Genomic DNA, 18,504 nt, shown 5'->3' with positions numbered 1-18,504 from the left:
TAGGGGCTGTGATGCACGGCAGGTTCTGTGCTATGGTTGCCGACCCTTCCCCACAGATGGTCAGAGCAGAGCTTAGAACTAAAGGAGATTCCTGAAGAGGGGATCTCTACTGCTCTACTGAAATTTCTGAAAATCAAGTGTTAATGATACAGCAAACTAATCCCCGCCAACCGCTACCTCCCAACAAATAACTTTGACCTCTAACCCCAACTAAGTATTCACAAAATTATATTGATTTTGAGAGGATCCGGATTTGGCTGTGCAAGGAAATAAGCTCCCTCTAAGCTTCTTTGGTACTAATTCAAGGCAGCAGTAGGAAGCAAGACCCAAAGCTTCTAATAGAGATACGACCATGAGGGGTCTAGGAGTCACCCCATTCTCACCCGCACAGGTGGCTGTTCCCGGACCTCTTGTCCTCCCCCAAGCCCTGGGAAGGGGGGCCGTGCAGCAGGCCAGGAGTCTGTGAAGCCGTTGTACATGATGGCGCTGGGTCTGCTTGTCAAGTACCCAGACTCCGCACTGGGACAGCTCCGCATCGAGAGCACGCTGGACGGCAGTAGACTGTACATCACGGGGAACGGGGTCCTCTTTCAGCATGTCAAGTAAGGCCCTCCTCAGAGAGAAGCTTGGTTCCACTCAGGCTGGTCTTTGCCTTTCCTCAGAAACCAAACTGGGGCCCTGTCTTTGAGCCAGAGGGAAGTCGTGTCCTTGGAGGCAAACCCATCATTTTAGCTACACCCACCACCACCACTAAACCTAGGCCTTAAAGGAGAGGACTGGTGCTAAGTAGAAGGGTTCCCAGGGTTCAAAGGCTTCAGACAGTTTCATACTTCTGTTTTCTGTAATCCATTGCTGTTTTTAGCCCTGTTCTAGGTCTGAGGTGACCAGGCCACGGTCACAACCCTCAGGGTGCTAGATAATTCCTCCGCAGACCTTTCTACGAAGGTCCTCCCCATGCCCCTCAACCTTTGGGAGGCTTGGTGGAGACACAGAAAGGCCAGAACTGGGGGTGAGCTCCAGAAGCAAAGCCAGACAGGCTTTCTGAAAGAGGCAGTACCTGGCCTTTGGCTTGGGGGATGAGCTCTTGAATGTCCCCATTAGAGCAGGAGCATGGATTCTAATCCTGTTTTATAGAAAGGCAAATTGATGTTCAGAGTGAAGCAGTTCTCTTAGGGTCACAAAACATGGATACCACACCTAAACATAGAACTGGGTTTTCCTGAGCCCCTAGGAAGATCAGCCAGTCCTTTGCATTTTGGGCCTTTGTCGCCCGCACCATCCATCTCTCCCAGAGATGTCCCATCCCTGATGTCACAGAGGGCAAAGACAAGTGCCTTTGGAGGCAGGGGGTTGATGTTCAGACCCCCAGCCTCTTTCCTAGGCACACAGGGTATCAGTAATCTCCTAAGACCATGGCAGGTCTTAGGGATACTTATGGGGGTATGACATGGGCAGATACTTATGGGGGTAGGATGGGAGTGGCTGGGCCCTGGCCTGGCTTCTGGAACCTTAGGCATAGCCTAGAAGCTTACAGTTAGTTGATTTAGAGGGCTTTGCTAAAGTAGGTCAGACTCAGCTCCAACATGGTGAGCCTTTTGTGTCCAAGTTCGTTCTCCCACAAGACAACACCACATTTCTAGTTAAAGCAGGAAATGACGTAGTGGGCACAGGTTTGAGGCAGTGGTAGGGGCAAGGCATTCTAGAGTGAAAAGTTGGTAGGCTAGACTCCCTTGGAGTGTGGTGCTGAGGTTCTCTTTAACAGGCCTTTCTTCTGGGCAGGAACTGGCTGGGGACTTGTCGGCTGCCCCTGACTGAAACTATTTCTGAGGTGTACGAGCTCTGTGCCTTCCTGGACAAGAGGGATATCACCTATGAGCCAATGAAAGTGGCCCTGAAGACTCATCTGGAGCCGAGGACTCTGGCACCTGTGGATGTGCTCAGTAAATGAGAAATCTTCTTTATTTGAATTTAGCATCAGAGGAGGGCTTGGGCATTATAAAGGAAAGTCAAGGCTGGCCAGACCCAGGAACTATAGATGGAAGAGGAGAGGAAAGCCAACATTTGTAGGTTTTCCTAGAGGGAAACTTTCATATTAAGGTACCCCTCCCTCACCTCAAGCCCAGGAGTAGTCTTGAGTAGTATACACTGGGCCTGACCTCAGTATGGGGTTGCATGGGTCTCCAAGGGTATGACTGCTCTGGCTCTGAGAGCTGACATGCTGTGCTCATTTGATCCTCATAGCCATCCAGGGAGGGACAATTTCTGGGTCCATTTAACAGAGAAGCAGAGGCTCGGGGAGGTGACTTGCTCAAATTACACAGTGGGATAGTGATTGAGCTAGAGTTTGAATCTGAGTCCAAAACTAATGCTGTTTTCACCAGCTGCCCTATAATCTCTAATAAACAACCTATTACCAACAAGTTCTTAGATCAAGCTTCTACTGTATTTCTATCATTCAGCAATAATCAAATTTATTCAGCACCTAACATATACCAGGAAAGAAGTAGACACTTAGAGTATAGAAATGAGCAAAACGGACCCAGTCCTTATCATGGAGTTCACAATCTAATGATATACCTCTTACCTTTTGATTGTATAACCTAGGTATATGCCCTTTACTCCTTAACAAAGCTCATTGGAAACTGGTTCCCAAACATCAGAACAAAGCCTAAGTCTGACCTCCCCCAGGAAAAGGGTCATGGGTTCATCTTCTCAAAATAAAGCCCCGTTCTCTAGACAAGCCTAGAGGCTTGGTCTCTTTAGCAGTGAAGTGATTTGATGAGAGCTGGCAATGTGACATTTGCCAAACCATAAGCACGAACATACAGAGGGACTCCTCACCACATGGAGTCACACACCCAGGACACACCAGCCAGAAACCAGAGGCAGTTGGCAATGTAGGTGGACAGAAACATCAGTGCAGCTTTCCTGAGAGAGGTGGGTCGGGGAAGAGCAGCAGTGTCCCTGGGATTGAGATTTTAGAGGGTTCTCCCTTCCTACCCCGAGTTACCAGCTGACCCTCCAAGCTGCCATTCCAAACCCATCTCACCACCCAGGAAAGTGAGCTGGTGAGCTGCAAGGAAGGCCTGAGAGAAGGTTGGTTTCAGGGATTCCTGCTGCTTCTCAGAGGAGGCAACACAACATGACTAATGCAGATATTGAGTCTTAACCTGCATTATTAACCAAAATATCCCACTAATTTCCCTTCTGGTCACATGACATGTTCCTTTTCACTGGTTTCTTCAGATGAGGAGTGGACGGCAGAAATTACTGTGTATTCCCCCCAACAGATCATCAAAGTTTATGTTGGAAGCCACTGGTATGCAACCACCCTGCAGACCTTGCTGAAGGTATGCCGGCCCTAGGCTGCCCTCCTTCCCTTTCGGCTTCTGTGGCTGAGCAGCTATAGAAGCTTGTCACCTGACCCTCACATAGCCCCTAGCCTCTGCTTAGAATAAGACCTTCCCCCTGCTCCATGGCCCAAAGTGCTCTTACTGTATGAGCAGCACACTAGGAAGGCCCTCAAGAGTTTGGGTTAGGAGGAGACCAGTCTGAGGGGTCTGGACCAAGGAAGACACAGGTTGGGGTTACGAATGCCTTGAGAGGGTGATCTAGTCTATAAGCCAGCAAAACTTCAAGCAGGGATGTTCTTGTCCCTGGACGCTCTGCTCCCCACTGTGGCTCCCTGTGGCCAACAAGATGGGGAGATGGAAATCCCAAAGCCTCTGTTCTAGAATGGTTGAGAAAACGAAGTAAGAGAAGACGGACCTGCCTCTTACTAAAGACCCAGCCCTTTAACTAACAGACTAACAGAGTCTGGCGTACAACCCCTTGCAGTATCCAGAACTTCTATCCAACCCGCAAAGAGTGTGCTGGATCACTTACGGGCAGACCCTGCTGGTCCACGGGGATGGCCAAATGTTCCGACACGTTCTCAACTTCCTGAGACTTGGAAAACTGTTTTTGCCATCTGAATTCAAGTAAGTGACAAATGGAAGGAAATCATGATGAAACCCCTTCCTTCTGCAATGAAAAAATCTTGAGTTTGTAGCCTTCGGGAAGGAGGTTGTATTATTTACAGTATGTATGTAAACTGCTGTTCAAGGCAGCAGCTCCGAAGGCTATGCCTCCAACCACACTCCCACTGCAGCTGCCCAGGCTGACGACATCTTGTCCTCTGCAGGGAGTGGCCCCTATTCTGCCAGGAGGTAGAGGAATACCACATCCCATCCCTCTCAGAAGCTCTTGCCCAATGTGAGGCATACAAGTAAGGAAACTTTGATCTAGGCACCATGTTCTACAGTTTGGACCTTTTATAGTCCTCTTAAGATTCCTGTCCTCAGTTCCACCTCCCTGTTCTCCTTGGGGCTAAGGGGGTGGAGGAGGCCCAGGATTGGCTAATGACCTAAGTGAAACCTTTTAAGAACCCTTCTCCACCACTGTTTAGAGTTAACTAGCCAAAGGGCAGACCTGACCAACTGGTCGATGAATTAGTAGAAGCTTCTGCTCACTGACTCCCTCTTGGAGTCTGCAGGTCATGGACCCAGGAGAAAGAATCTGAAAATGAAGAAGCTTTTCCCATCAGGAGGCTGCATGTGGTGACAGAAGGGCCAGGGTCACTGGTGGAGTTCAGTAGAGATGCCAAGGAAGTAAGCCCCGGCCTTCTTTGGTTTGTTGTTATCCTGAGAGTGCTATCACAGGGTTCAGGGGTAGGCTTGCTACTGAGGGGCATGGCAGAATTAAAGAGCAGGGCCCACATGGATTCCTAGCATGATAACTATGTCTGAACATTGAAGGAAGCACAGGGAAGTGTTGGCCACTTGTGGCCTAGGATGCTGATGGTATGTCCCTTTGGAATATGAGAGACCCCTGGGCTGGTATCACCCCCGCTCAGGCTGAGCAAAGATCAATGGCTGGCCTATGTGGAGGATAGGATTGATCTGGGTGAGCAAGTGAGGTCTTGGAGGCCCAGATTATTCTTCTCAGGTGAAGCTTCAATGTGGAAGCACAACATTCCCAGAACTGCTATGTCCTCCTTCCCCAGACCACAGCCTGCATGCCCGTGGACTTCCAAGACTGCAATGACAGGATTCCATGGAACAAGGCCAAGGGGACCCTGGCCAGATCCAGCCAGACGGAGGAGTCTGAGCAGTACTCCCGGACCATCCAGGTGTCCCTGTGCAGAGGTGCCAAGAGGGCGGGCAATCCTAGCACATACTCCCAGTGTCCTGGCCTATGTGCCAACCCCAGATACTGGGGGACCCACCCTGAGAGTCCTCCCAAGAAGAAATGCACCACAGTCAACCTCACACAGAAATCTGAAACCAAAGACCCTCCTGTCACCCCCATGCAAAAACTCATTTCCCTGGTGAGGGAATGGGACATGGTCAATTGCAAACAGTGGGAATTCCAGCCACTGCCAGTTGCCCGGAGCAGCTCCATGGAGGAGGCTACCCTGCAGCTCCCTTCAGGAAGTGAGGCTCTTTCCCAGCCCAGCACCTCAGCTTCCTGGAAAGGCCATTCCACAGGCTCAGAGAAGGACCTGGGCCCACTGGCAGGGGCTGGAGCTGGAGCCAAAGACAAGGGGCCAGAGCCAACCTTTAAGCCGTACTTCCCTGTGAAAAGAGCTGTTACGCTAAAGGACTGGGGCAAGAAGCCAAGAGAGAAAGGTGAGTCCTGTCCCATCACTGACCTAAGTCTCATTTAACCACAGAGAGGGCAAACCTTGGCCAAGATCATAGAGTGAATTAGTGACAAAGGGGGACTAGAACACTCTATTCACGGACACCAGCTCTGCCAAGCAGCAGAGATGACCAGCACACTGGCATGCCTTGTGGGGCTAAGAGCCTGCATGAAGCATATGGGAAGAGTGTGTCTGTGAAATAAGAGCAGCACAAAGAAGGCTGGGGGTTGGGGAGTGAGCAGAGGAAGGAAGGAAAAGTCTTGGGTGCTTGTGGAAACAAAGATCTTTGGTCTAGCTCTGGAGGCCAGGTTTCATGTAGGGAAGTGACCGGAAATAGGGCTGAAGACATAATTAATCAGGACAGGTCTTGTGGGCCAAGTTCAGGACCTGGTACTTTATTCTGATTCTATGGGGTGTGGGCAGCCACTGAAGAATTTTAAACAAGGGAGCAAGTAGTCACATGTGCATTCAGAGAGTTTGCTCCAGGAGTAGAGGAAATGTAGCAGCAGAAGCAGGAGTGTTAGAAGTGTAAGGTCATTCTAGATCAAACAGTCTAGGCAGTTGGGGGAGGAAGTAGGGAAGGATCCAGCAAGAGAGAGGCCAGGTTTCTGGCTTGTGTGACTGCAGGAGGGTGGGTGATGACTAAGGCGGAATGGACAGGAGAAGGAGCAGAAGAGAGGCATGTTATATGTGGTGGAGCAGTGTGGAGACAACCTAGGGGAGTATGCTGAGAACTGCCATGTTGGGCTGTTTCCTCTGCTCCCTCAAAGTCTTTCTACAGTATTCTGTTGCCTTCCCTTTTAAAGTCTTAGGGCCCTCCTTCGAGGCACCTCCTTGGGCCCTGCCTGTGAGGCCTGAGTTGGTCTGTCAAACATACTCTTCAGAGTGGACATGTATCAAAAGCTTACCCAAAAAGCTCCTCTCATTTTACAGTTTTCCAACAATTTCCAGTCCCCCAGGTAGGGTATTACCAACTCTAGTTAATACTAGCCTTAGTTCAAGAGGAATTCGGAGAGTTCCTTGGAGTTCTGAAATGTAGGGTTGGGCTTGTAAAGCTTCTACAACAATGGAGAGAGGAAGGCCAGGACAGGCCCCTACCAGCAGAGGGTGCTACTTCTGAGAAGCTGGAGGCAGAAGCTGCTAGAAGGCTGGGGTGACTGACTATGCTGGTCTGACACCAGAGAACCCTTCCCTGCTTGGTCTCCAAAGTGGCTTAAGGAGGATCCCCATCCCATGTTGTTTTCACAGAAAGCCCTGGCCCTGAGCAGCCTCTGCTTGAGGCCAGTGAGGTGGATAATGCAGGGGTCATCCTCAAAGTGACCCATCCCCCCGTGGTGGGCAGCGATGGCTCCTGCATGTTCTTTGAGGACAGCATCATCTACACCACACAGATGGACAGCCTCAGGCATACGCCAACTACATCCGGCCCTCAGCCCAGAGGTGAGAGACTGAAGCCATACCTGGCCCTGTGCTTCCTTGTGGAGATGCCTGAGCCCCTACCCAGGGTACTTCAGGAAAAGTCTCCCTCAGGAGCCCTACGCTTCTCCCCTTCCTCCAGGTGGGCTCTAAGGCCTTAGCTGCAGGCAAGTGTGGCCATATCCACTCTCTCCTCCACAGAGGTGACTTTCCTGAGTTTCTCTCTGTCCTGGGAAGAGATGTTTTATGCACAAAAATGTCACCGCTTCCTGACTGACATCATCCTGGATTCCATCAGGCAAAAGGACCCCAAAGCCATGACAGCCAAGGTGGTCTCCCTGACCAACCGGCTGTGGGTATGTTTGCCAGGCCCCAGACCTTGTTTCTTCTCCACCTGTCTGGTCCCCCTTTCCCCACAGTAAGTGGTGCCAGGCAAAGGGAAGCAAGTCAAGGGGAATAGGTCAGGGGCACAAGGGGGGCAAGAAGCACACAAACAGAAAGACAGGGCAGTGTCCTCTGAACCAAGCCTTGACCAAGAGGAGTTTGGCATGACAGTGGTCCCTGATCCCTGTAGCTCCTACAGACCAAGGGAAGCCCTGTTCTGCATCCCACTCTGAAAGGCAGGGAGCAAATGTGTGTCAGGCAGCTGCTTCCAGCCCTGCCTGACCAGGGGCTCTTCTGGCAGACCCTGCACATCAGCCCCAAGCAGTTTGTGGTGGATTTGCTGGCCATCACCGGCTTCAAGGATGACCGGCACACCCAGGAACGCCTGTACAGCTGGGTGGAGGTGAGGGCCACCTGTACCCCACTGGGAATGCTGACCCCGTGGACACCTCAAATGGACACTGTCTTGCTGCATGAGGGCCAAGCCAGCAGTGCCCAGAAGGCATGGCAGGCAGCTAACCTCTGGTCCCCGGTCCCAAGGAGGGAGAAACAGTGGCTGAAATTAACCAGCCCAGAGTGATCAAAAAGCAGTATGCGGGCCACTGGTTTTTGTAGATTTCCTCCAATGATACCAATTTTGCCTTCTTTACTAATACCCTGCCCATACTTGGGAAGCACATCACATGAGCCCAAGTTTTGGGGGTGCTGAAGCCAGAGAAACTAGTAGGAGTCAGACCTTTTTGATGGGTGATACCAATTTCACCTACTTCACTATATCCTCACTTTCGTACATTCCTTTCATGTATAAGCTGCTTTTAAAAGCATTCTTTACCAAAAAAATGTTCAATAAGGTGAAAGGAATGACCCAGGTTTGACCCAGGTTTTTTGTTTTTGTTTTTTTTATTCCTTAAAATAATTTTAGAGTTTTAAGTTTTTAACATTGTAGGTGAAAAAGATTCAGCTTGTTTCTCCTTAATTTGTTATTTCTGCAGTCAAGTACATTATTATAATACTTTTCACCCTAAACACACTGGTTCCCAGTTACTATTAGGCCTCTGGCTAGAATGGTGAAGTCAGCATCTACAGCTAGAAAATGGAAAACCAGTGGCCCGAAACATACATTTTTGACCCTCTGGTCATTCTGGTAGCCACTCCCAGCCAGAGCCTTGTGAGAGGCCTTTGGGCAGAACTGAGCCCGAGAGCATCAAAGGTCCCCACTAACAGGCCTTGCCCTATCCCTACCCTGCTCCCAGATGGGAGGACCCTCCCCACACACACCCACAGAGCTAGGGTAGACAACCAGCCAAGAAGTAGGGGATAAAACAAGCCTTTCCTTCTAGCTCACACTGCCTTTCGCCAGGAAATATGGTCGCTGCGTGGACCTGCTCATCCAGAGGGGCCTGTCTAGGTCTGTCTCTTATTCTATCCTGGGCAAGTACTTACAAGAGGGCTAGGGTGACCAGAAATGATGCCCTCACATACCCCCACCTGCCAAGGCTCATTTTAAGAATGTGTGTCCCCAACTGAGGATGTATCAGTCTATTTTTATTATAAATAAAGAGCAATTTACAAGTCAAGGGCCTGGACTCTCTGAGACATCAAAGACCTAAGAACTAGTAAAGTAATTTTAGATAACACTCTAACTGAAAGTTATTCAAAAGATGTGGAGTCATTATAACCAAACTGACCCAGGAAAGAGCTGGGCGTGGGCAGCCAGGAAGTCAAGGGTTAAGGGCACAGCAGCTGTGGGCTTCCCCTAAGTTTGAGAAGGTTGGCTTTGAGACTAGGAGTTGGGAAGCAACTGCTGGGAACCCACCTATGTTCCTCCTGAGGGTGGGGGCGGTCCAGTCGCTGCCCAGAGCCACTTGGTGCCCCACCAGCCTAGAGCAGGGAAACACCCACACTCTGCTCTAGCCTAATCCTAACTCATAACTGGGGTGGGAACTGCAGAAGGAAAAGGAGAAGGAGACATGGGACCAGAAGCTCAGGATCAGGGTAGTCACTCAGGCTTGTGGCCAGGCTCCCTAGGAGAGGTCCCTGCCAGTCTGCCAGTGGGCACAGACATCAGAAAGAGTAGTCAATAGGGCAGTGCATGTGGGTTGGAGGTGGCCCAGGTGGCAACCACACTCTGGTCACAGCAGATCCTGAGAGAGGTGACGTTTCTTGGGCAAAAGCTCCTGGATCCACTGCCTGACTTCCAGCCCGGGCTCAGACCTGTGGTTGACAAGCTAGGCATGACTGCCTGTTTCCTCAACTCAGGGTCCAGCAGGGATGTCTGGGTATGGCCCTGGCCCACCCACCCACCTAAAGGAAAGGCAGCCATAGGCCTGGGCTGGGGCTGGTAGATACAGGACAAAATGGTACTCACACAGGACAAGTCCTCAAGTCCCCTGCCCAGGACCTGCCCTGACACACAGCTGCTATCAGACCCACTGGATCCACTGGCTGATGGGCACTGGGATGAGACCTCTGAGTCCTCAGGAGCTAGGGAGGAGGAAGGTTAGCTGTCAGCAAGGGAGGGCCAGACCCTACACGATACCATCCCGCTTCTGGCTAAGTCCAGACCTACTCAAAGACAGCTGACTGGCGAGCTCCACTTCGGCCTCCAGTGCTGCTTCCTCTGGGAAGCTGGCAGAATACAGGGGCCACTGGAGTCCCAGAAGAGCCGGGTCTCTGTACAGGTGCAAATTGAGGGACCCCAGTACAGAGCAAGAGGCAGGGTCTCCAGGAAGGGAACTCAAGGCCCCCAGGTAGGGGCTGTCACAGTCAAACGGGGCCACAGCAATAGAGGCCCGAGAGCGAACTTCTGCATAAGAGAGAAGGTCAGGTTGGGACAGAGCAGAGCCTACCTGGGCCAGGGTCCTGAAGGGAGCACAGGAAAGGGCTGACAAAGGTCCACGTTGCCTCCCATGCAGCCTTCCTCCCACACCCCCACCAGGCTTCCCGCTACCTCTGCACTTCAGGACGTAGTTGACGGTGCGGTCGCTGATAGCTTCCTTGCTGGGGGCGATGTCCCGGAAGGCCTTGCTCCCCACACCCATGGACACCATCTCAGCCATGCGTACTTCTGGGTGGAGAGGGGGCATAGGTGAGGGCTCTCTGGACATCAGCCTTGTCCTTGGCCTCTGTCTACCCATTCCCTTGAGTAAGTCTTTCCTGTACATCCATACCCTGCAGATTAGCTATCCTGTGCACAGAGTCTTTCTTGGTGCCATGTTCTCCTCCCAACAATCCTCCCAACAATCACAGTTGCCCTTTTAAATATAAGGCCTCTGATACTCAGAAAGATTAATAATGTGTCCTGTAGTCAGGTACAGTGATAGCAGGACTGCCTGACTTGGAAGTTCTTTCCCCTACACTGGCTGCTGCTGCTGGACCTCCCTGCTCCCAAGCATTTCCAGGCCCCTAGGCCTGCCTGGGCCCCTGTGGGACACTGTAAGCTGTCCAGAGAGGGGACCTTATATTGAAGTAGGGGGCAGGGACACACCCTTGTTGTGGATGGCCTGCCTCCAGAGCAGACGAGAAATGTCAGCTGTCCAAGCCTGCTTGGTGGCCAAGCTGGCAGCCTGCAGCACAAAGGTGTCCCTGGCCTTGCGACGGCGGAACCAGATCTCAAACCGTAGGTTGCTCTCCCCACAGCACTCCGTGAGGCCCAGGTCTGCCATCTGCGAGGTCAGGAGAGAGGCTTGATGAGGCACTGGGAGAGGTGGGGGCAAGGAGCATGGGAAGGGTCGGGTGGGCCTACCTTGAAGGAACGCTTATAGGCAAATGTGTCTGTGCCTGTGGGTCCTCGGCGAGGCTTGCTGAAGAGCAACAGCTCCTCAAAGAGAAAAATGCGGCGCAAGGACTTACGGCGCCCAGTGCGCACCATGAACTCATCCTGTCTCACCAGCTGCCCCTGTTCCTTGAGGTTAACCTGCCAAGATGGTGCCCAGTGAGTGCCCAGCCTCTGCCGCCTCCTCCCCTCCACACCCACTGCACCTGCCCACCACAGCCTGGCATGACTCACATCACAGCCCTGAATGGCATCCATGGCCAGCAGGTCATTGCCATGTCGCAGCTGGAAGCGCACGAGGCTCTGGGCGGCCTGTAGGGCACTCAGCTCCTGCACGGCGCCCCCGCAGGCCCGTGCCAGTTCCTGTAGCAGCAGCGCATACTTGCTCATGCGCTGAATGGGCTTCAGCAGGTAGGAGGCCAGGTCCAGGTGGTCCCCCAGCATTTGCTGCTTGTCCTGATGGGTGCACGGAAGACCGTTAGATGGCTTTGGGGTGCTTCCTCCAGCCCCTCCTCCCATACAGTCTCAGGCCCATCTACCTTGAAGAAGGTATGACCAAAGCTGGTCATCAGGGCATCGGAGCGAGGTTTATTCTTGCTGTAGAGCGCGTACATCCCAAACTGCACCCTCTGTGAGGACACACAGCTCAGCCTGGGTGCAAGGGGGCCAGCTCCCAAAGTCTGGCCCCCATGGGCCAGATGCCCTCAGCTTGAGAGGACCAAAATGCCAACAAACAGCTCCCAGGGAAGCCTCCCCCGATCCAATCTGCCTGGCTTTGAATGAGAGGTAAATGTGGCAAGAACAGGCACTGTGCAGAGTGGCGCTTGCCCAGAGGGCCTTTGCTCCTCCCGCTGCTCTGGGAACACCACTCCGGGATCCCTCACATCAGACTACCCCTTCTCTTGCTCACTACACTTGGCCGCTTTGACTGGTCTCTTCCTTTAAACTTCATCTTTCCTCTGGATGGAACACTCCAACTCTAGCCCTGCCCTCTGGCCCCAGCTTAAACATCAGTTCCTTAAAGAGGCCTCTAACTGCCCCACTCCTGCCCCACCACTAATTCACTATCATCGATCCATCCTGGTTATTTTCTTCCTAGCTCCAACTATAATCTGGAATTTCCTTTTTTACTTTTATGTCTCTTCTACTAAAATATGAGCATCCAAAGGGACAGGGACCCTGCTGGTCTTGCTCACAGCTGTACCCATCAGAGAGCCTGGAACCAAGCATGTACCCAGGAGCTCTTTGTTGAGTGTGACAGAATCGGCTAGGGGCCATGTGGCCTGTGGGAGGCTTACATGACGCAGGAAGGCATAGGCTACTCGGGATGGGTGCTGGGTACAGGCCTCCAGCTCACGCAGGAAGAAATGACAGTGGAAGTCCCGCAGCTTCTCCAGGTTGCCAAAGAGGTGGGCGCGCTGGCCACGGAGGCCCTGGGGCACATCGGGGCGCTCCAGCTCTGGGAAGTAGTTCTCCATGGTGTAGTCAAGAGCACGGACATACTCCCGCTCTGTAGACACCATCTCCGCCAGCACCAGCTGGAGCCTACCAGAGAGGTGGAATCAGGATTCAAGACCTCTCTCCTGCCACTGCCCTCCCTGCCCTGCCCACTGGCTGCACCTGCTGGGGCTCCTGGGGTCAGAGCTGCTTGGCAGAGGCATGGGAGGGGATGACCCTGGCCGGGCACCCCCTCCAGCCTCCAGTCTGTGGCAGGTAGCCGCAGTGGCCACATGGTGGCAGTGGTGGGCAGGCTCTCTGAGACTCTGCCCCAAATTCTGATCAAGGCTATGTGCCTTCCTCAAGGGAGGGGTAGCAGATGCAGGTGGGATGCGTCTGACACACAGGCTGGCTGTGCTGCCCGTCGTGGTCATGGTCGTGGTCGTGGTCAGTGGTGGCTTCAGTGCAGCCTCTAGCTTCTGGTCCAGGGCCAGCCAGGTGTCCTGGCATCGAGCCCAGGCCCAGCGGCACTCCTGGCGGATGCTCTCAGAGCCCAACCCTGTGGCCAGAGCCCACATTTTTCGGAAGTGGGCAGGAGGCAAGTCAGGGTGCTTGGTCCAATGCAACTGCAGCCGTTGCAGCACGACCCCAGGGTGCTCCTGCTCCAGCTCTGCCAACACCTGCTGCCCTGCCTCAGCCCAGGTCGAGGCCTGTAACACCAAGCCAGGAGAAGCAGTGAAGGTGGAACCCACCAAGACCACCGAGCCTTCCCTTCAACCCACTCCCCATTCCCACAGGATAATGACTCAGGCCATATCCCCCCAGTGGTTGGATTTTGGGGTCAACCTGAAGACAAGGAGAGAGAACAGGCAGAATGTCCTGAAAGAGCCCAGGCTGTGCTGGGGTTAGACAGCCACCCCTCCATTCTCACTGACCACCTGCAGCCAAGGTCAGGACACCCCAGCTACCTGCTTGAAAAAATGGGAGAGCTTCTCAGCATCTGCCAGCCGCTGCCGCTGCCGGGCCAAAGCTCTGGAGAAGTCAGTCAGCTGGGCTTGCAGGGCGAGAAAGCGGGCCCCAACAGGGCCCAGCTCAGCAGCCTCCCAGCCAGCCAGTGGCTGTAGAAACTTCTCCCCTCGCCTGACCTGCTCCTGGAGACAGAGACTGGGCTCAGCGATCTGGGCCTGGTGGTCTAGCCCAAAGCAGTCCTTTCACAGACATCTGTATATATCATTGTCAAGTCTCTTCTATGACTGAAGACCTTCCCTTGCCCAACCCCCAACTCCCCTCTGTCTCTGTGCCCCTCTCCACAGCCAAACTTCCTAGAGAGGTTGTTATCCTTGGTACCATTGCTTCTTCACCCTGTCAACCTAATGCAACCTCAGTGCCACCTCCATCCCCAGCCCTTCTCAGGCCTCATCTGACCACCGCTCAGCAGCCTCTAGTCCTCTCTCTGCTAGCTCCCCAACAACTCTCCTCTCACCTGACTCTCCTCATCCTTCTCTGGTGGTTCCTCCTCTGCTCCCTATCCCTCACCTGGGCCGTTAAACACTGATGCTCCTGAACACAGTCCACTCTCTCTCGCCTCAGGCAATCTTGTGTGACCGACTTCAAATGTCATCCACACACCCACATCCACCAAGTGACCCTCTACACCCTGTTCTCTGAGTTCTAGGCCAATACCTATGGGCCTCATTCCCTCATGGCCATCTCCAAAGCACACCCAAGACTGCACTGATGAATCCCCTTCCCCCAGAATGTCCTTGTCTCCCGGCCCCTCTCTCAGGGAATGGCACTCATTCACCCCTGCAACCCCCCTCTCCTTCTATGTATCCACCATCAAATCCCAGCAATTTCCCAAATCAATCTCCTCTGCCACCATCTGGCCAGGGAAAGCATCATTCTCTGTGAGCCAATGCGACTACATCTGTGGACTCTACACAGACATCATTCACATCACTGTCTACCCAGAAACTAAGATGATAATCTGAGAACGTGGATCTCGTTATGTGATCTTCCCACTTAGATTTTACACTGTGACATAACCCAGAAACTTGGCCACTACTTTTCCAGCCTCATTTCACCTCATCTCACTCCATTCTCCCTCCCTTTTCTGCATTGCATTTCAACCTCACTGTCCTGCTTATGGCTTCTCAGGCAACCCATGCTCCCTCCTGCCACAGAATCTTTGCACATGCTGTTTGCTCCCTCAGCCTGGAATGTCTCTTAACCCCAACCCCTCTCCCTCCTGATTAACCCAGATCTATTTTTCAGCTTTCAGTTCAAAAGTCCTTATCTCAAGGGGCACCTGGGTGGCTCAGAGGGTTGAGCCTCTGCCTTTGGCTCGGGTCATGGTCTCGGGGTCCTGGGATCGAGCCCTGCGTCGGGCTGCTTGGTGGGGAGCCTGCTTCCCCCACTCTCTCTCTGCCTGCCTCTCTGCCTACTTGTGCTCTCTCTCTGTCAAATAAATAAATAAAATCTTAAAAAAAAAAAAGTCCTTATCTCAAGAAAGCTAGCCCAACGCCCCTTCTGGGTGAGGTCTTTATTAATATACTCAGGTAGAACCACCTGTGTTACTTCTCTGCAGAGCTTTTGCCTGTTTATAAACACATACATAACTTTGAACCTGTGATTACAACTCATATTCTCTACTTAACTATACATTCCAAGAGAGAAAAGAATAGATGTACTTTCACCCACCCGCACTCCCTGTCCCCAGCAAAGTGACCCAATACTTATGGAATAAACAGGTGACCAAACTCACCTGGGCAACCTGGTCCAAGTCCTGAAAAGGACCTTGGGCCTGGAGCAGCATGTCCAGGGAGGGCTCCCTTAGCTCCTCAAGTGCTGGCCAGCCCACCTGCTGCAGCCACACTTCAATCTGGAGGGGGACAAGTGGGGAAAGGAATGCTGCTGTGGGGTGGAGGTCATGCTTGAGATGAGAGGGCGGGCCCATCTGGGCAGAGTTCCCACCTGGTGCAGTCCACCCTGCTGAGCCTCCAGAGTCTGGACCAACTCTAGTGCCTGTACTCGCCGGTTACTCTGGAGGGTCAGTTGGTGCAGCAGTCCATCTACGCGGCCATAGAGTTCATCAACCTCATCCACTGCTGGCCTGGTACAGGGTACATGGTCTTAGGGCTCTTAGTTATCCTGTTCCACTCCACCCTGTCCTGGGACCACAATCCTGGCTGGTTCTGAGCCAGCATAGGATGTGGTGAGCTGGGGCAAGATCTGGGACCTGAGTTTGCATCTACCTGTAGTCTGGGCTCAGGGTCACCTCTGGGACTTCTTGCTTCAGCCATGCCAGCTCCAAACTCCCCTGGCCTTGTAGCCACGCTAGCCGTGGTGAGTCTAGCACGTGCTGCATCAGGACCCGTGCCTGCCGTAACAGCCGACCAACTTCCTGCGATTTAAGGCAACAGGTAGTGGAGATGGCCATGGGGGAAAACGAGGGAGTCAAGGAGCATTTGGAAAGGTGTCGAGGGAACACTCACCCCAGGCTCCATGGGCCGGGGCACAGCCTTCATGCTCTCGATGGCCCCCTGGAGCAGGGCACAAACCACCTGGCAGCTCCGCAGTAGGGCTTCCAGACGCTGTGAGCAGGGGCAGGCATAACCAGAGTAGTGCAGTGCTGGTCCCACGCATCCTGGACCCTGGGCCAGCTTTGCACTGCTGAAGCCAACCCCAAAGAGGCCCCTCTGCTGGCCAGGTTGCCTGCCACCCACCCTATGCCCCATGCACCGCACTGACCATCCGGAAGTCCAGCCAGGCCTGGTGGCAGTAAGGCAGGCCTCCTCCCATTGAAGCTGGCAACCCAGAGGTGGAGACGTGGTTCAGGAGGCTCTGATAAGAGGGCAGCTGCTGCAGCTGCCAGAAAAGAAAGTTGTGACAGAGGCCTAGTGGAGAAACAGCCCATCTCCACCCCTGGCCAAAATGGCTCAGTACCTGCAGCCTGGAAGGCACATCCTCTGGCATCTTTCCCAGTAGCAGCACCTGGTACACTGACCCTGGGGCTGCCTCCTGCAAGGCATTTGAGTTCAACCATGTTCCCAACCCTACACAAAAGGAATGACTGAAGGCAGCGGAAGCTACAATCCTGTACTCACCTGCAGCTGGCTGAGCCCCCAGAAGAGAGAAGAGCTTGGGGAACAAACTTGGGCGTCCACCAGCACGGTCAGACCCAGGGCCTGTACTTCGGGCCTAAAGGAGAGGCTTCAGTTCAGTATCGAATTCCCCAAACTTGCCATCTCCCAGCTCAGCTCCACCCCTCAAACTTCCTCCCCCAACCTGGGGATGCTGCGCAGGTAGAGCAGGAGACGGATGAGTTCATGGTTACTGCACTTGGGGTGAAGCCAGGCAGGGCTATGGGCACAGAGAAGCAGCACTGCCCGGCCTTCTACATCCCGAGTCCCTGTGGAGAGAAGGCGGTGAACACCTGCCCAGTCAAGTCACCACCCCCTGCCCCTGCCTCCAGTCGTTCCCAACTACCTGGCAGAGTAGCCATGCCACTGGCCAGCAGCTCCCAGGCCAGGTCTTGAGCCAGGAGATAATCAGCAGGCTTAGGGAGGCTAGATCCACTGAGGTCTTCGGAAGGAAAATGGCTTGGGTCTGCCTTGGGCTACCCACCCAGAGACCCCCTCCTCAGACCTGGGCTCCAGCTGGAGTAGGGTGAGAGCCCTCCACACCTTCAGGAACCCCCACTCCCTTCCAAGACCTCCTTGGCCCTGCCTCCCTTACCTGCCTCCAGTAGCTCTGATGACATCTGAGATAATGGGCCTCCAGGGTCCACAGGATCACTGTCTAAGCCCTCAGGACCCAGGCAGGCTGGCATTAATCTGCTTGGAACTTGGTCCCTTGCCAAGCCTCCCCCTTGGCTAGCACTCTCACCCTGTGCGAGGCTGAGGTGGGAGGACATTGGGCACAGGAGGCTCTCCACTCCAGAGGGCTTTGGTCCCTCTAACTGGAGTGAGGAACCCCCTAATGTGGAACCCTGGCCATCCCCCGACCCATCTACAGCCATCTGTCCTGGGGGTGACTGAGGCTCCCCAGGCAGGGGGCTGCCCTGTAGCCCTTCTCCCTCAGCTGTCCCTGCTGTTGGTCTCAGAGGATCGGGGTCCTTAACCTGCATGGGGGGAACAGGTTCCCCTTCATCCCAGACATCCCGCAAGCTGCACACTGCAAACCTCCAGTCAGTGGCGTGACCCTGGGAGTCCGGGGACTCATCCCCAACCTCCAGCGGCCCTTCCATCACCCCCTCCTTAAGAGTGGGCCTGCTCAGACCAAGTAAGAGGGGGTTGGGCCCTCAGTGTGAGGCTTCTGCTCCTCCAGGGAATGGGTTGGTGATGGTCGGGGTACAGCTCCGTGGGTGAGACAGGCAGAAGGCAATAGACCAGAGGAGGGGCTGGTCTTGGTGCCCCGAGGGAGCACAGACGCAGCGGCAGTTCAGACCTGAAGAGAGGGAAGAACAGCAGGGGTCAGTCCCCACGCGACCGCGCTCACGTGGGCCTTAGCCATGAGGGCCCCCACGCTTGGACGCACACTCCCCACCACGCTTTGCCCATCTACGGTCTACGCGGATGGGCCGCCGCCATTGCGTGGACGCCGTGCTGTCTAGTGCCGACACCCGCCCAACTGGGCCTTGTGTCGCCACGAGACTCCACGCCCCGCCCCTCGCCCGTCCGCCTCACTCACGTCCCCGGGACACGGAATCGCGTAGCCGAGCCCCCGAACCTGCCGAGCCCTCGAACCTACCGCACCGCCGTCGACGGCGGGTACAGCGCGCCGCCCGGCGTCCACGGGCGCCGCCTCC

At 54.0% G+C, this 18,504-nt stretch overlaps 2 protein-coding genes across 2 annotated transcripts in view; one reads left to right on the top strand and one right to left on the bottom strand.

Annotated features, from left to right (window-relative positions):
* The window catches only part of LOC111152889 (potassium channel tetramerization domain containing 19), a 30,541-nt gene extending 21,483 nt beyond the window's left edge, over positions 1 to 9,058 (top strand). The window contains exons 6-16 of the mRNA XM_022511612.1: positions 392 to 602; positions 1,780 to 1,940; positions 3,247 to 3,350; positions 3,838 to 3,980; positions 4,184 to 4,267; positions 4,535 to 4,649; positions 5,045 to 5,669; positions 6,932 to 7,123; positions 7,301 to 7,455; positions 7,785 to 7,886; positions 8,824 to 9,058. Coding sequence (XP_022367320.1) covers positions 392 to 602; positions 1,780 to 1,940; positions 3,247 to 3,350; positions 3,838 to 3,980; positions 4,184 to 4,267; positions 4,535 to 4,649; positions 5,045 to 5,669; positions 6,932 to 7,123; positions 7,301 to 7,455; positions 7,785 to 7,886; positions 8,824 to 8,937 — 2,006 coding nt within the window. The 3' untranslated portion in view covers positions 8,938 to 9,058. The remainder of the gene's footprint in view (positions 1 to 391; positions 603 to 1,779; positions 1,941 to 3,246; positions 3,351 to 3,837; positions 3,981 to 4,183; positions 4,268 to 4,534; positions 4,650 to 5,044; positions 5,670 to 6,931; positions 7,124 to 7,300; positions 7,456 to 7,784; positions 7,887 to 8,823) is intronic.
* Positions 9,059 to 9,645: 587 nt separating this feature from the next.
* On the bottom strand, positions 9,646 to 17,943 carry LOC111152791 (pleckstrin homology and RhoGEF domain containing G4). Its single transcript, XM_022511429.1, has 21 exons — positions 17,433 to 17,943; positions 17,184 to 17,279; positions 16,983 to 17,106; positions 16,802 to 16,895; positions 16,641 to 16,715; positions 16,446 to 16,562; positions 16,190 to 16,288; positions 15,950 to 16,098; positions 15,669 to 15,807; positions 15,460 to 15,576; positions 13,664 to 13,846; positions 12,879 to 13,405; positions 12,557 to 12,803; positions 11,798 to 11,887; positions 11,493 to 11,714; positions 11,229 to 11,399; positions 10,971 to 11,148; positions 10,434 to 10,550; positions 10,053 to 10,289; positions 9,852 to 9,967; positions 9,646 to 9,697 (listed from the first exon to the last, which is right to left on the bottom strand). Exons 1-21 carry the CDS (start codon positions 17,941 to 17,943, stop codon positions 9,692 to 9,694), a joined length of 3,615 nt encoding a protein of 1,204 aa, XP_022367137.1. The 3' UTR covers positions 9,646 to 9,691.
* Between the last annotated feature and the right edge of the window lie 561 nt (positions 17,944 to 18,504).

This window comes from Enhydra lutris, unplaced genomic scaffold (genome assembly GCF_002288905.1).
Source record: "Enhydra lutris kenyoni isolate GAN:26980312 unplaced genomic scaffold, ASM228890v2 scaffoldscaffold30, whole genome shotgun sequence".
Taxonomy (NCBI): Eukaryota; Metazoa; Chordata; class Mammalia; order Carnivora; family Mustelidae; genus Enhydra; species Enhydra lutris.
The sequence above is the reverse complement of the archived record's forward strand: the minus strand, read 5'-3'. Positions and strand labels throughout refer to the sequence as shown.